The sequence below is a fragment of the Falco cherrug genome, chromosome Z (genome assembly GCF_023634085.1).
Source record: "Falco cherrug isolate bFalChe1 chromosome Z, bFalChe1.pri, whole genome shotgun sequence".
NCBI lineage: Eukaryota > Metazoa > Chordata > Aves > Falconiformes > Falconidae > Falco > Falco cherrug.
In genome coordinates, this window is record NC_073720.1 from 60,538,656 (window position 1) to 60,556,618 (window position 17,963).

General features: G+C 37.0%; 1 protein-coding gene across 4 annotated transcripts in view; it reads right to left on the reverse strand.

Moving 5' to 3' along the window:
* FBXL17 (F-box and leucine rich repeat protein 17) overlaps nt 1–17,963 on the reverse strand; it is a 281,585-nt gene that overhangs the window by 257,084 nt on the left and 6,538 nt on the right. For 3 of the 4 annotated variants that reach the window (XR_008730168.1, XM_055698555.1, XM_055698557.1), the window contains exons 2-4: nt 15,277–15,399; nt 11,677–11,934; nt 10,773–10,904 (exon numbers count right to left, since the gene is read on the reverse strand). Coding sequence is in view for 3 of the 4 variants with exons in the window: in XM_055698555.1 (XP_055554530.1) it covers nt 10,773–10,904; nt 11,677–11,934; nt 15,277–15,399 (513 nt within the window). In the remaining variant the exon portion in view is untranslated. The remainder of the gene's footprint in view (nt 1–10,772; nt 10,905–11,676; nt 11,935–15,276; nt 15,400–17,963) is intronic. The other variant, XM_055698556.1, reaches the window with a different exon arrangement.

Sequence of the window (17,963 nt, forward strand, 5' to 3'; positions counted from 1 at the left end):
GAAGAAAGGAGAAACACTGAGCTAAGGACTCTAAAATACTGGGGCAAAGCTGTACAAAACTGAAAGGAAGAACACGATGTTCAAGATCAGATACAAGAAGTACAACAGTACCTATGTCCAAAGCACACAGTTTCTTAAGCATTAGCATTCTGGATAAAAGGAGCAATGACAGTTGAAAGACCATAGCAAGCTCTACAGTAAATAAGACTCGAATTTCTATGATGATGAAAGTGTGTAAAACATGGAACACCAAAAGCAGCTTTAGATATGGATGATAAATCAACAATTAAAAGCCTTCAGCTAAGTGTATATCCAAGAATGTGTGCACGTGGGTCACTTATCTTGCAGTTCAAAAGTTAAAACAGTTTAACCCTGACTCAAAAAAGACAATACTTAGGATAGTTTGAGCAGTTAATTCTCCACACCCACTCAATTTGCCCTGTAATGAATATGCCAACAATGTAATACTTTGGTGAACAGAACTACCTGGAAAAGCACCTCAAGATATTCATGACAGAACATTAATATATTTGTTCCCAGATACTGGTCACTATAGCAGCATGAGGAGAGGGAATGCAGACATTTGTAAAACTTGCTTCCACTACACTTAACTGCGTACAATATTTGATCTCTCATACTTAAAACTTTAAGCTATGTAAAGTTACAGTCAAGTTCTTTAGGAAACAAAGTACTTTCATCCAGCTTCACAAATCTGACAATTTCATTTTTCTAACTTCATAAAGATAAAAAATTCAACTGGAATTTGTTGGAACAGATGATATAAACAAAGATGCCTGTCTGTCATTATTTTTGCATAATCTTGTCTTTGTCCTATACAAACAAAAACGTATTTGTGTTACCTTTGATGGATGCAAATTACCACCATTTTAAAATAATGATACTGACAGTTTTAAGGATTCGCTTCACAGCATCATACTGAAGATCTTTTTCAGCAGGAAGCATCACAGCTCACTGGGAGCAATATTATCAGTTTTGATTTATTGCTATCCTTAAGTGAATGACTGAAGTTTTTTTATGAAGTACAACATGGGTCAAGATACCAACTTAACTATTGAAGAACTGTAAATGATTCATCTGGAGTTTGCCAGTGGTCTCTTTGCCACAAGACATCAGTAGATTAAAAAAACAGAAACAACTCATCCACCCCGCCCCCCCCCCCCCCCCCCCCCCCAAAGAAACTCCAGAGATTGAAGGTTTCTGTTACAACTCAGTTTAGGTGAGCAGCACACATTCTATTAAAACAAATTTTAATGGAATGATTTTCACTCTAGTATCATGGAATTCTATTGTGACTGAAGTTAGCGCAGTAACACTTGTAACCATTGATCCAAATGGTAATTAAATATGGGTATTTCAAACAATCAAAAAGGCTCCGTACCCAGCTACCACACGCAGTCACCTAGTTTTTTAATTAGATTAAAATCTCAAATATCTTGTTAAACAACAAAAGCCAAAAAAACCCCAACCACATAAGAAAACCACAGAAAACCCCAAACATGCGCCTACACTAATTCAAGATCTACTATGCCCCTTAAAATTTCTATAAATCTGCCATACATAATCATCTATTTTGCTTGGTTCAGTACCAATCAATCATTTCAGTAAGCTGACTGAAGCATAAGTTTTCTCATAAAATGTATTAATTACTGGAATCTGGTGTGTGTGTGTGTGAATATTCACTGCATACATCTTTTTCTGTATAGCAGCAACATATTATTACAGAGGGTTTATATCTTCAGTAAAAGCCTCTTTTGAAAGCAATGTGCTATAGCTATGTTCTATTAATTCGCTTTTACTTACATTCATTCTTTTTACATAAAATGGTAACAGGCCAAATTAGACAAAATACTACAACAGTAAAGAAATTGTATGGGCATCTTCTGAGCTGACTACTAATTACATTTTAACTCTCTATTTGCAGCTTGATATAGCACTTCATAAAAACTAAATATTGCATGCTCTAGAAATACAGAAATACCCTATAAATACTATTTGTTTCTGTACTGCTATTGTCTTCGGTATGTATTTCAATCACAATATACAACAGCTCTTTCAGTAACTCTACAGAAAGCATAAAAATTGACTTGTATTTAAAACTCCCACCTTGCTGCAATTTGCTGTAGGTTGCTTTCAGGTTTTTCACATTACATTCATGTATTTGCATTTTAAGTACCTGCACCTTCAATACTGAGAATCTTACTCATTAAAGTACTTTGTAAGTTTGATGTACAAGTTTACTAACATGCCAGTCATTAGTGTGCAGGCATTAGCAGACATCAATGTAAAAATATATATATTTAACCTTTTTAAAATTTGTATGCAAAATATATCATCTGCAAGTATCAAACAAATAACCATCTTAAAATGTTGAGCAAAAAGTAGAAAAAAGTTCTACATCAGCCACTTTGACTCCTATTTATTCCACCTCTCAGTTCTTTGTCATTATGTTAATTTACAGTGTATGTATTACGTTTTTGTACATAAAATAATCATTAAAAGTGCCAAAATATTTCAGCCTTAAGAATTATAGCCTAAGTGGTGCAATACTTCATATCAATATTAAAATTTTAATTTTTTTAACTCAGTTTTTTGGTAGGCAGAGCCAATCTACAACATGTAACCTAACAAGAATCAAAACCCATAATTAATACAACAATACAGATTACAACTACAGTTCTTAGTTGCTTTTGGAATGTATATATATGCATTCACATTGTACATGACAAGTCAACTCACAACATCAAATAGTTGGTTAAAAAGCTCAATAAATGCAGTACGTGTTTACAAAGAAAAAAAAAGCACTGAGCAAGGAAACCATACAGCCGACCTTATTATTAAGCCAGAGTATTTACATGTACAGTCAAGCATTTGAAAGTGATATACAAGTAGATTTACAAGAAATTACAGTCTGTACATACGTTTTGTTTCTGCGTATTATACAGTGAAAAGAAACTACACTAGTATTTCTAAAGAGACTGAACTTGGGTAATTGGCAATGGGACATGGAGCCATCCACTTCTACCAGTGGCCCAGGACCGTGCCAACTGAAGTTAAATCATTTGTCAGAGGGTCAGTAGTTTTTATTAAATAAACTGGTGCTTTCTGTCCACTTTCTGGTGCTTTTGTGAACTGGATATCTATCCACTATCACAAATGGGTACTCCTGTTGGCAGCCACAGTAATGACTGAGTGAGCATAGAGACTGAACAAGCCTCTTAACCCTTGCTAGAGCTCTCTCTAGGGTAGAGTTTGCAGCACTTTGGTGGGGCAGTGGGGTGAAGCTGGCACTGCTGCTGCTGCTCACGCTGTACCTGTTTAGTGGACAAAAATAGGACTTCAGTTTCCAATGCTGTCAGTCTAAAGAGTTTCACAAACACTGAATTCATGTTACAATGAAATTTTCTTTCACAGGCTTAAACACAAAGTATCTCCATTTAAAACAAATATTTATTTGGAGTGGGGAGGATGGGGGGACAGAAATCCTACACAAAGATGAAAGCATTAGCAATGGTTAAAAAACAATGAAAAAAAAAAAAACCCACACCACGCAACTCTTGAGTGAGATCTTGAAATCTCCTCCTGCAGAAAGAAGGTATCTTTTGAACAATAAAACACAGAAAACTACTGTCAGTATAACTCAGGGTACTGCATTTAAAACCCAAAGTGTGGTGTTAAGTATTACACAGAAAACTATTTCTTTAGGAGGCTCTTGATTTATCTGACATCAAGGGCTTAACCAGAAATAGTTTGCCTCTTTGACACATAGCTTTGATGTATAACTGAAGAGACACTTGAAATACTTGTGTTTTACACTCTTAAAACATAAAATGAATGTGGTAAATAAGAAAATCTGCACTATTAGACAAGTGTGCACACAAAATAATTTGCTTCAAAAAGCAGTTTCCTGTGTTGCACTCCTAAATATGCATCCTCAGAAGACGCATTCTTCGCATTCAAGAAGCCAAAATTCAAAATTGCATTATCATTTCAGAAGGTGGTCTTATCTAGGAATGGATAAAAAGCAATTCAAGGAACAGCAGCTGGTTTTGTCCAAGGTTTCACTCAGAATCGCTAGTAGTGGTTAATTTCAACTCATTCAGTTTATATTTAGTGTATCTGGTACAGATCATAGAATGGTGTGGGTTGGAAAGGACCTTTAAAGGCCATCTAGTCCAGACCCCTGCAATGAGCAGGGGCATCTCCAGCTAGGTCAGGTTGCTCAGAGCCCTGTCCAGCCTGACCTTGAATGTTTCCAGGGGTGAAGAGTGTCTAACACTCTCTGGGTAACCTGTTCCAAGATATACAGATTTCCATTGTTAAGTTCTTTGAACACATTCTGTTTTAAAAGAACACAAAATACCCTGCAACGTCTCAAAATTCTATCAGTTTTCTCCTTTCCCTTTGCTAACATTTTACGAACTACACAAAGCAAACCTCTTCAAATGCTTCAATAAGAATACACGTAACTACACTCCAAGAGTCAAACCCTACATAGTTGAGTAGCCTTTGTTATACTCAGTTTGAAGACAATTAAGAACTACTTAGACAGCGATCCTGGCGGCTGAAGCGAAAAGACGACAGTATCTGTGGAACCACCACAATATTCAGAAGTTACCTGCTGTGTACTGGTAAGTCGCTATAGCAAGGACTCCAAAACCTTTTACCACTACAAAGTCAATACCGCCACCTACGGGTGACGACCAAGTATTGCATTTATTGCCAGATTATTTACAGAAACATTTATACAGAGAATACAAGTCTTGCCTTTACGGCAAATACATATTTACATTCAAGCACATAATCTTCACTTTTCTTTTTTTCCTTCTATTAACATAAAACTCGGCATGAACGTTTTAACTTAAGAACAGTATTACAGAAACCACCCAAATCAAAATGCAATAGTTCTAACCCACACCCCCCCCAAAAAAAAGCAAAAAAAAATAACCAAACTCTGAGAAATATGGGTGCACCAGATTTCTGAAGAAATGACTGAACCAGTTTATTTTGCCATAAAACCCAAAATGAATGTTTCAGAAGGGCTTATCGAAAGACTTACCTGTTCAGTATTAAAAGCCACATCGGAAAGTTATCTCCAACAGTTCTTCTGGAAGCATGCTTTTACGGAAGTTTAGTTTTCAGTGTAGTTGTTCAGTGCTTTAAAACCGCATTGAATATTATTTTTACAGTACATTAGTAGGTGTTGGTGCATATGTAACGTGTCTGAGAAACTAAAATACAAGAGGAACTTCATCATTGCTAGTGAACACTGCCAACAATGCCATCTGTATGGAGTTTTTGGTTTAGAAAGCTCTAATTTAATACTTGACAGAAGATGAAGCGTAATTGTCCAAAGCTATGATATACAGTAGAGAAATCATCCTTAGTAAGTATGCATACATTTAGCAAGTAACTAGTCCTATATGTGCACTCTGCGCCTACAAAGAAAACCAGCAACACTCTCCTGGAGTGCCTTTAAAGGTCCCTTCCAACCCATGAACTTTTAATTAAAAAATTTTTTTAAAAAAAAAAATCAAAAAATTGAAGGGGAAAAGTCTGGAACAACTACAGTTCTTTTCAAAACCTCAAAACAATGAAATAAGCCAGTCAGAAAGTATTTTGGGAAAATATTCCAAAGAGGCATGGGAAAATGACTGTTCTGAAATTTCTCCAAGTAGAACAGTTTTAAGTAATTATATGTAAAAATTGAAATAGTATATAGAATATGTTGGGAGTAGGGCAAGGAAATCACAGTGTTTAGAAATATTTTCCCCCGGAAGTCTCTTTTATATACTTGTTACCCATGAAGAAGTTATTTCTACGTGTAAACTTCAGCAGTTCACATGATCAGATGATGGGCAGTTTATATGCCTCATAATACTGACTTTCCTTCTCAAACATTTTGCATGGACTAAACTCAAAGCAAAGCAGTCCCTCCTCTCCATGTCTGCCTTGTGTCGTAACACAGGGCACACTGCTAAACTAAGTGTTTTGTAGCTGACATGTACAAAGAAGAGAACTGGTTCCCAAGGTCAAAATAAGGATAAATAAATGAGATCACACTATGCTGTGACTATTCAGAAAACATGAACAGTATTTTGTCCTATAGATTTTTATGATAGGTTGATTCCAGTCAATTATTTAAAAGGATGTGTTAAGTATTTATGTCACAGAATTAAAACTGAAATCTCTGTTTTAGTCAATATTCTTTTTTACTGAAAGTAAAAAGTATATTATTCACATATCTTAAGATTATACCTTGTATCAAACGTGGCATCACAACTAACACTAATTTCTACTCTGTATTATCTGCTACAAACAGCAAAGGTGGGCAGAACACTAACAGAATACTCATCTTTAAAAACACCAGTAAATAATTACCTGTAAAATATTTATTATAGAAGTGTTCTCTCACTTCAAACATGAAAATAAGTTATCAAACACATTGCCAATTGGGTCAAAATTTTGTTACCTTTAAACAGCTTCCACTCAGAGTAGACACTGCTCCTGGGCAATGTCTAAAGACAGATAAGGAACTAGAAACATGGTCAAGTTAGACCATAATAATCTTCATGAACATACCTGGGAACCATTGAACAAATGATTTGTCTTTTAAGTCATCTACTTCACAAGGTCGCTTTATGGGAAAGGAAGAAATGCTGCCAGCATTCCAACTGTAGTACCTCGGTTGCAGTATTATTTTCCTTCTACCCAAAACAAGCCTCAGAAAGCAAGAAGAGAGGAAGGGAAGAAAGTATAGATGTAGGAATGTTGTCGTCCTGTTATACTATCTAAAACTCCATCTCCAGAACCTCCTCCTCTGCATCCGTATCTAATGTATCATGAAAAAAGACACTGGGTGGAGTAGGGAGGCACGAATCTATGGCTCCTGTCTGCTAAGTTTCAGCAACCATAGTATTATAATTTTATCCATTACATCACTCGGTTAAGGAAAGGCGATGAAGAAGAAATTAAGTGGGCAAAATCAACAGTTAAGTGGAGGAGGTTTTTCCTAGCTCTAAAATGAGCTCCCAAATATAGGTCTACTCTATTCACAACGTGCAAGTAGACAGTTTACACATTGCTCATACAAAATTGCTTCTGGGGGCAATCCTTCCCCTTGAGGGCACTGTAGTCGCGAACTCATTCTGCATCTCAAAGAAAATGTCACAAAACTTTTAAAACCTTTTAGGGTTCCATTCTTCTAATTCAGGTTAAGAATAGCCCCACTCCATGTCTCAGTGAGAGCGCTGCTGGTTGTGTGAACCAGTTCTCTGATTCTGCAGTTGAAGCTACGTACTGTCTGTCTGGGGTGGAAGGTCAAAAAAGTGCTCGCTAGCAAGGTAACAATGAAATTAACCAAGACATCTTCCACCAGCTTCATTCATATTAATCACTCGCATGAGGCAAAATTTAAAGTTCCACTCATAGCATTCAATTCCAGCCATGACCGTGAAGTTAAGAAGTCCAACTAAACTCAGTCAAGAAGCTGGGAAACTTCCTAGTACTGTCTGACACAGTTATAGTCTGTTCCTCCATTTACACGGGATTCCTGTGAGAATGATTGCATCAGTCTGCTTGGGAACAGGTAAAGAAAGACAAGTCAACATACTGACATACTCTCCAAGTCCTGCAACTATTTTTTTTAATTAAGTTCCCAATTAGGCCAGTATGCTTCCGGTAAAAGGCTTTGTGTAAAATTACTCTTCCATTCAAATGACAGAGGAATAATAAACGTATTTCGAAGAAATACAAATCAAACAGTTACGCAAACGACCACCACCTTGTGTTGTTAAATTAGCCTTGCAACGTTAACTTTTTCCTTGCATGTCTTTTGCACCCAGTTATATTTACAGCTTTCATGTGTTACCATGACTTAATCAGCATTTGACAGAAAGGAGAGAGTCTATTTCTACTGTGAAATTCCTAGCATATTAAACAATCAGAACATAAATTCTCCTTTCTCCATTTCTGTTCAGCAGTCTGATAATGGAGTTACTTAGCAACAGATGAAGCAACTGAACTGTGTTGCCTGATCTACATTTCACTGTAAAGTAACACTCACAAAGGCATTATTTAGCTGCTGGTTGTGTCTGTAGAGATGTATTTTTGAAGTATAAAATCCGTTAGTCTGAGACAAGCCTACATGAAAACCTAGCCATCAGGTAACATCTATAACAGACTACGCATTTTGAAATTAATGGGAACTGCCTGTAAGAGTCACAGGATTTTGAGCACCTCCAAAAACAGAAGACACAAGAAAATACAAAACACACAGACTTGATTTACAGTATTTACACAGAAGGTACAAAAGTTGTTTAAAAACATGGGGGTGGCGAGAGAGGGAAGGGGTCTTCCTCCTATAGCAGGCGGACAATCAATGAACTTCAAATACACAAAACCAAGCCCCCGTATGTCAAGTACACCTCTCTTGCCACAGAATATTTTGATTGCAGAGAATGAATACTAACTTATATTGAAAACAAACACACACTTCCCCAAACCATCTTCTTCACCAAAAGAGTAGGAAGCAAGATGTGCCACAGCAAATATTAACAGTGGTTTTATTTTATTTAAGGCAGTCTTAAAAACAAAAGTAACCCACCTGACAAACCCAACACTGGATTACCATTTGCCACCAGCCATTACTCCCTTTTAAGCTAACTCTGCAGCATTAAACAAACCCTATCTTTTCTTCTTTGGGAAGCTGAAAATTTTTATTTTACAACTAAATGAGAATTTCTTACAAGTTGTCTTGGTTCATCACACGAAGTTACACTTCCAGTAAGATTTGAAAATCTCTTGCCCGAGCAAGGGGAAAGCACATCAGTTTCTGCAGCTTTGTCATCCAATGGAATTATTCAAGTGTTATTTTATTCTAAAGATTCAACACCCTGGAGTTCATAACAGCTTTACAACTTATTTAATGTTTACATTTCTAGATCAAGACTTAAAAAGCTGAATTTGGACTTAAGTTTGCTGCAAGTTTATTTTTGCCTGAAAAATTAAGATTGGGCAGTGGCATTAAGTAAAATTAGACAAATAAATTTAGACATTTAAAAAAACCCAAACACACTGATGAAAAATTACAGAGTTAGTTTTGATGTCACCTAACAGACTTTCAGAAGTGACAAAATAATTAAGTTTCCTATTCATTTGAGAGTACATATTTTTGTCTTATTTCCAATGAAAAATTCAAGTTCCGCTTCCAATAATGAAGGCAACCAAATAAAGTGCAAGTGAAGATAATCCTTCCTGAATGCCTTAAGAACAAGAAGATACTTCCTATGTCCTGTTTCAACTGAGAACTTAGATTTCATTACAGATAATAAAACCACAGGCTTTTAAGTGCTAACAATTGTAACATCAACTTCTTTGGTGACATTTCAGACTACAAAGAGAATACAAACTTCAGCGGCAAGAAGTGTGAGATGTATCTGTAAGGAAGGTCAAATTAACACCCTAACCACATATTTTTCAATGATCATGCACTTACGTAGGTCTTTTTACATACAATAATGTTTATATACAATCAAGCAATCTTTAATGTATGATTTTGCAAAGTTTGAATATGCACAAGTTTTTCCTCTTTGATTCACAGATAAGTAATACTTTTAATTTTTGCAGGAGAATGCCTTCCTTCCAGGTTTCTCAGAATTTTCATTTCTCTTTCCTTTTTTTTTTTCTTTTTTTTTTTTTTAATTAAAAGATTGTCATGTATTAATGATAAATGTTACAAAGATTAGTTTTGACAGTACTCAAGATTTTGTTTTGATATGGGAGGAGGGGGGACACTTTCTTCTGCTTCTGCATTTGAACTACTCTGGGATCTCAGTTTTGGCCGTTACCTCCTATTCTCAGCTTCCTGTAATTCTGGTCGAAACCAATAAATGGTGTTTGGGTGTGTGTCGTCCCCCCCCAAATAGAAACTGTTCTCAAATGAACCATCCTAGGCATTACTATCTGTTTGTATTTAAGACAAATAGCAAATGACTCTGAATACAAGGTATGCTATTTTCTTATAAAAACAATTAATTTGTTCCAGTTCAGCTTTTTCAAACTGAAGGTTACAACCCTGACATTAGCTGATAGTTAAGAATTCAACTGCAAGCAGCTTTTTCAACTTCCTTGCAAGAAAAAAACAAACCAAAACAAAAAAGCACCATTGCTTTACTATACCATTTAGTATATACTGGCTTTTGACATTAGAAACCATCATTTCAGAGACTGCTTATAATTGGGACACAAGACAGTTTTATTACTCCTCAACAACTGCCTTCTAATAGCACAGGCACGCTAATCTACTGCATGTAGATGAGAAAGTGACATCTTTCAAGAGGATTATCAGAGTGCATTATTTGTAATCAAGAAACTAACCTCCAAAAATCTTTTCGTTTGCCTACGTTTGCACTTTTTACTGGAGAAAAGTGTACTGGTATCAACAAAAGAAACATTCTTTATGGATGAAGCATTTTCCTACACAAATCAGGCACATCCCAAACAATTACACCTGGAATATCACGTTGAAACCAAAAGTTAATATGTATCTGGAACAGCATTAGCTTAACTTGTACTTCGAGTCCTCCTCTGAGCTACCTCTGCAAAATCAGAAGTTTTCACAGCGAGAGAACATTTTTAAGCAATTCACTGCCAAAAAATGGCTATTCAGAAGAAAGTTTTAAACAGATAAAAAACACAAGAAAAAACTTTAATGAAAATGCTGTGGGAAAAAAAAAATCATACCATGTACTTACTAATTTGTTTTCTTGCATGTATATTCTTTGCAACTTCAGACAGCCTTTAGCTATAATCATCATTCCTTCATCTGAGATCTTGTAACATTGCCCAAAATGAATGTCTTTCAATTCTCTGCATTTTGAACCCAGCTGCAATTAATGAAATCAAAGCAAGTACTTAAGAATAAAGGGGGAAAAAAAACACTAGGATTTGACTGAACTGGAGAACTGTGTTTTTCCTGCTTCACCACCACCCCTTAAAAATTATCTTTCTTTACAGGTTTTTTTAAGCACTATACACAAACAAGAAAGATCATAATTACATACATGGCAAAATGAAGTTGCTAACTACAATCAAAAAAACGGAGCCAAAAGCAGCACATTAGAACTAAGTTATTTACTGGGCAATATTTAAGTATCTAACAATGCCTGTACACGACACTGTTGACAGCATATTTAATTTAACATAACTACTTCACCCTAAATGCTCCTTTAACACAAGGGAGACAGTTGATAAAACCTTCATGCATGCCTGAAAAGATCTCAGTCATCTTTGTCTTTCATGACGCAAAAAAAAAAAAAAAAAAAAAAGTTACTTAAATACTGGTTCCAAATAGCAACTAAGCTCAGGAACACTCCATCAGCCAGAGGCAAAGCAGGATGTCAAACTAGATAGTCCATCATAAAGAGATCATTTAATCCCTCAATATTAAAAAAAAAAAATAAAATAGTGCAGCCTCTAGAGAACAGCCTTTACTGCACCAAGAAAGTATGTCCATAAACCAATTTTTAAAGTAGAAGAGGTGATCTGATTTTAATTAAGTACTAGAAGAGGGTACCTTCTTCCATGTCCCTTTTCGCACTTAGTAAGAAACTGATAGATACTGATTTCACAAAAGAAATTTGTGGAATGGATGGTTACCTGCTTTAGGCCTTCATCAGTGAGTCTGTCTTGATTGCCTACATGCACTTTCTGAAGGAGAGGACACTGAGAGGCAACTGCAATAATAGAGGTGTCAGAAAGCTGTTTACATCTGTAGGCCGTATACCTTAGGAGTCCAGGACATTTAATTGCTAATATGCATACTCCTCTATCAGACACATTGCGACAGTCAGAAATATTGATTTCAGTAATATTCTGGCTTCTTGATGCTATCTTCTCCAACAGCTCATCAGTGACCTGCAAAGAAAACCCAAATATTAAAATTTAACAATTTTCAGAAATATATTTTATTTCATTAGCACCAAAACTGCTATTTGTAAGATGCATTTCCATAAGCTATGGGGAGAATGAAAAGATTTGTTTTCCAAGATAAGAACATAGTGCTATAATCAGTTTTACAGTTATCTTCAAAGAATTCTGTTCCAACACTTGGAGAGAATAATAGTCAGTGGTCCTTTTCATATTTTAGGCAAAGATCTCTCCATCCTTTAGAAGAAAATTATATGCTTGCCCTTCTATAGCAGCACTGTACTTATGTTCCTAAGGTAGAATTTACAGAGAAATAAGTGATTTATATGTCTCTAAAATACAACAGGTTTTTACTTAAGCTTTGGTAATCATCCAAAACCAAGTGCCAGCAGACAATGTGATGCAGGTAACAATGGGCTTCTTAACAATGGAAAACAGTCACACAAGGTAGCAGTGAATCAAAGGGACGAGAAGGAAAAAAAAAGTCAATTAAACCCCCAAAATTTCCTCCGGCTATTTGCTCAGTTTTAAAACTGAATACTTGGGTATTTTATGTGTTAGTCTATGAAAGACCATTAAATCTGATACACGCACTATTTTGCCAGACCTACTTTGAAGAAAAAAGGTTGTCCACTTTGTGTAGACATCATAGCTAGCTAACATGCCAACAATTTTAAAAGCAGCCAGTCCTACAAAGCACATAAAGCACATAAGATAATCTTCATGCTAAAGCTTGTAAGTTAAAACAAAACAAACAAAACCAAAGCAGGTAAGGCACAATGCATAGAACTCTCTCACTTTAAAAGTTCGGTTTCAAAAACCCTGAAATGACATATGATGAAAGTCTTTCTAACAACTGTTCAGCAATACTTATCCATCATATAGCATAGATGCAATTTAGCTTTAAGCCTGGAGAAGGCAAAAGAAGGATATGAAACCCTTTTGTTTTTCTCTTACATAGCTGAGAAACAAACACTTTCTTTGCTGCATTCAATCTGTTTTCCTTCCACTGTAGCAATTCAAATCCTTTCTCTCACTATTTCATCAGGCAGCTGTTAGCTAAAAGAACATGACAAACTGCAAACCTCCCACCCACCCCAAAATAACCAAAACCCACAAACAATGCATAAACAAACACTAACCTGCACACCCCCATGCCCTGCCTAAAGAAAATCCTAACAGTAACCAAAAAAAACAAACCCTCAAACGACCAAACCTCCTGCACACATGGATAAGGACAACGTCCGTGCTTAATATTGGTTTAGGAACTCAGTAAAAAATTGGCAATATAGGTTTCTCAGGGCAATGCCACAACTGATAAACATACCTAGTAGGCAAAACCACTAAAAAGCTTTGTAGTAGAAATAGTGCTACACCTTAAGACAGTAGAGAAGAAAGACTTCCTTGACACATAGAACCTACACCTACCTACTGCTCTGGAGTCACTTAAGAAAAATCAGACAATCTTAGAGAGCATATTTCTGAACCACCATAGAAAAGCTAACTGGTAACTCTAGAAGCAAGAGAACTTCCATGATTTCTTATGAACTGGTGATCTGAAAATAATATCCCATTGTCCTGGTTTCAGCTGGTATAGTTATTTTGTCTTCAGTGTTTTGAATTTAATGTTAGAATAATGTTGATAACACACTGATGCTTCAGTTAGGGTAAGCACTGCTTAGCAGCAACTCAAGGACTTTCCAGTTTCCCATGCTCTGCCAGCGAGCAGGGGCACAAGAAGCCGGGACAGAGCAGAGCCAGGGCAGCTGACCCAAACCAGCCAAAGAGATACTGTATACCATAGGGCATCGTGCTCAGTATATAAATTGGGGGGTACTGTCCAGGGCCAGCTTATCACTGTTCGGGACCTGGCTGGGCACCAGTCAGCAGGCAGTGAGCAATTGCATCGCACATCACTTGTTTTTTCCCTTCTCTTTGGATTTTACTCCTCTTCCCCTTCTCCCTCCTTTTCCATATTATTATCATTTATTTTGTTTCAATTATTAAGTTGTTCTTATCTCAGTCCCCAAGTTTTACCTTTTTCCTGATTCTCCTCTGCATCCTGCTGGGGGCAGGGGCATGCAGTAAGCCAGCAGCTATATGGTAGTTGCCAACTGGGGTTAAACCACAACACCCATGTACATTCTTTATGTCTAACATAGGTGAGTTCATGTTGCTGCTTCTTCAAATGGGACCCTCTGGTGGTTGTAACCCTGCACCTTATTTTCATGAAACTCTCAAGAAATTGTTTCAAACACCTCTGTAACTAAGTTACAAGAAAGCTAAAGGGGGCAGCCAAAAAACACCGTCTTTAAAGTTTTCCAAGGAAGAAAATTACCCTTAACAATCTAAGGCTAGGCTCTGAAGGATCTCACTGAATGGAATCCATGAATCCCAGCCACATTTAATTCTAGGATCAGCTAAAGGCCTTCTAGAATCAGCTAGATGCCTCAGACTGTCGACATAATGTGTCTTCTGATCAGCAGAAGCCGCATCAGCTGAAGAAAAATTAAAGTTAAATTTAGTTTAGTTTAAACAAATTAGTTAAAACAAACAGAACAAGCACCAGTTAGGTGACCATTCTTCAAACCAGAGCATCCTCAGAAAAGTTCAGGTACGTCTTTCAGTTTGTATGAGATCTGATAGTTCTTATGAATGGAACTACCACTACCTGATGCAGGGGTGACACAGGTAATGCACTGTTGGCAAGGCCTCAAGGACAAGAGTCCAAGCACTGTTAGCCTGATGAAGAGAGACATGTTAGAACTTGTAGGGCATAAGCCCTGGGAACAAAGGAACAAGTTAACAGCAGGCTCTTGAGATGACAACTGGATGGACAAAGAGGGACATACAGCAGGACAAGGGAACTTTGTTATTCATGAAAGTCAAGTAGGAATAAAACCTCCTAATCTTAGAATAGAGATTGTTGCTAAGATAAAATAGACTAATCAGTACCTATTGTTTAAATGATGTGTCTTAGAAGATAACCAATTGGTGTAGTTCACACTTAAGATTTAACCAATCAGTGTGTAACATGTAGAAGGTAGAAACTTATATAAATGTAAAAGAATCACTAATAAATCGACATCTTGCTTGCATCAAACAGCACTTATCCACACATTGTTTAACAACTGATCTCAGTCAAAAGAAGCTACAGTTAAAGTTCATCTAAGGGTCCATACATTTTCAGTGTCTAAGCGAAAAATCGCTGAGTCCACAGACATCACCATTTTATGGGTTTCTTCTGTTCACCTTTGGTCAAGAGTATACATTCTGAGAACATATTCTGAGACATCAAAACATAATTTTTCTGCAATGATACCTTCATACCTGTTGACGACTACTGAGATCCAGTTGTTTCCAAAACTGAAAATCTAAACACAGGTCCCGCCAGTATTTACAGACTAATGATGCTGAAAGGCAACGCTCATTCAGGGATAAACTGGAAAATATCTGTAAAGAAAGGAAGAAAAATATTGTTTGTCAGATACTTTAGAAACAGAAATATTTTATTACTAAACTGTCTTGTAAAAGACAGGAAAGCATTAGCATGTCTTGCAATACACAGTTCTAGAACTTGCCCCTGACTCAATTAGTCAAGGACAGTAACGAAAACATCTACACCTCACAAGAGCTGACAATATTAGTAAGTCACAGTAGCACAACCAACAGCAGTATGTATCCTACTTAAGCACTCATTCCTTGGACCAAGTTTCAAATATGTCTCTGAGATGGCATACCTAAACCATTACAAATATTAGCTTAATGCTATTCACAAGCTATTTAAAAGGTGTTTTCATTCCTCTTCTGATTCAGGTAGGAAAACTTTTCCTTCTATTACTTAACTGAATTGTAAGGAAGAGACACAAAGGTACTAATACATCAGTCTTGTGGGAAGGGGGCATGGGATGGTGGAGCAGATCAGCACAGCAAAACAGTGTCATACATGGAAACCAGACACAGAATTAGCATTTTATATCCCAAGGTTTTGAGCACTATAGTGACATGCGGAATTAGACTCTGTAACTCAAAAGTTATAAAGTAGGTATGTTTATTGCGCGCAGATGCACAGGGGATCGCTCCTCCACAAGCATGCATGCCCAAAGTGACAAACCATCTCACATTTATACAATAAAACAAATGAATATTCAATTAACGCCTATACATATTCGTTACCTAAACCCCCTTACTCTGCTTCGTATGTTAATTAGCTTATCAGTCCTTTGCCTGGAATGTGGTGGTCTTGCAGGTTTGTAGGTGATTCATGTCCTTGTGACCATCTGATCTTCTCCAGCAAGAAGCCTTAGCACTCCCTCCCTCTAGATAACATTGGAATGTCTCTCATCCTTTTCTCATCCTTTTTATAAATAGCCCCTTTGTCAGAGGAAGAAGGGTAGGCGTCTCCTCAAAGCTGTGTGGCTATGTGACCAGACACCACACCTATGACCAGTCACCATACCCACATTCCTTGAGCAGACATACACAATCACGATCGATGTCCATTGTCCCCATTTCACACTATTTCTCCTTATCAATAGCAGCCTGCAAAAAAGAATAAACTGCACTTTCATGGCAGGCTAGTAAATCGTTGCTACATTTATTACAGTCAGCCCTTCCTCAGAAGTGATGTTGTTTATTAATAAATATAAAAAGAAGGTCTATCAAGAGTTACATATGAAGGTATCCTGTAACCACAAATGAACTTTAATCCACATATTATCCTAACATGAGACAATGGAGTCACAGCATTAAGATACCTACACAGGAATACAGAGTGCAAAACATGAAACAGTCCTCCCACTCAACTAATGAGGGCATCAAGTACCAAGAGAATCACAACAGCCAATCTTCAGGCATTGTGCTCAGGAAAATCTGAAAATACTGGGAGAGCGTCTATGGGAAAGCACTGAGGTCTAGAAAATGTAAAAACATTCAAAGAAAAGACTAGGACTGTTTAACCAAGGAAAAGGGACGGCAAAGGCAGTAAACAAACTAGAGAGAACACCACTCATCTTTGTGGTGGGCAGGACAGTCTCAAAAATTGTTAGTCTAAGGATAATGAAGCATTGTAATAAAATACCTGGTAACCCACAGTTTCCACCAGTGGGTGGTCTTCAGAACAGACTAGACAATCAAGTGTCAGCAATAACAACCATTACCGTCCCCCTGTTCTAGGAGATGGCTTAGCTTAGCAGTTTTGAGTATGTATATCCAGATAAGATCCCTTGGAGAAGGGAAGTTAGTTGACTATTCCTCAAGGATCTGCAAAATAATCAAACTCACCACCCTCTGTAAACGCTTACAATATTTATTGCTCTCATCTTCTTCTAGCTGCGAAAAAACTCAAAATTTCTTATGTAAGACTCCTTGCAATGCTGAAGGACTGCGCATGAACCCTGTTTTCCTGCAGGTCTTTGCCTGACCACTACCAAGAGTCAACGGGTGGTTCTTATTAGGGAATCAGTTGAACACCGGCAGACAGAAGTGTGGATGAATCAATCAAAGCCTGCTTCCCCCCTGCAGTTCTTCATACTGGTGAATACATGCACAGAGCAAGGACGTGGCTGTGGTGTGTACCCAAAAAACACCATCACTCCCTGTCAAGCAGGGAAAAAGCACCAAACAGTAAGTAGTAATTTGACATCTGACATTCCTACTGAAAAGGGTAATTCTAAGCATAGAAAAAGATGATTCTCTGCAATTCTGTTATTAGAAGTAGGAAATTTTAGTTCCTACTACCAGTATGAAACAGGAGACCAAACCTTTTAACAGTTACAAAAACCTCGGAAGAGAACAACGCAATACTAACCAAGTTATGCTTAGACAGGCATCAGACTGATGCCAGTTAATGCTAAGGAGGGATGTCAAGGCTGGCATTATAAAATACTTTAATCTTTGCTACAGAGGGAAATAAATATGCTCATTTGTGGAAATACCACCTTCACTTTGAAAAACAAAAGATATAAGTTCTTAAAACAAGAACATGGCAAACATTGAATAGGGAAGACTGCTGCTAA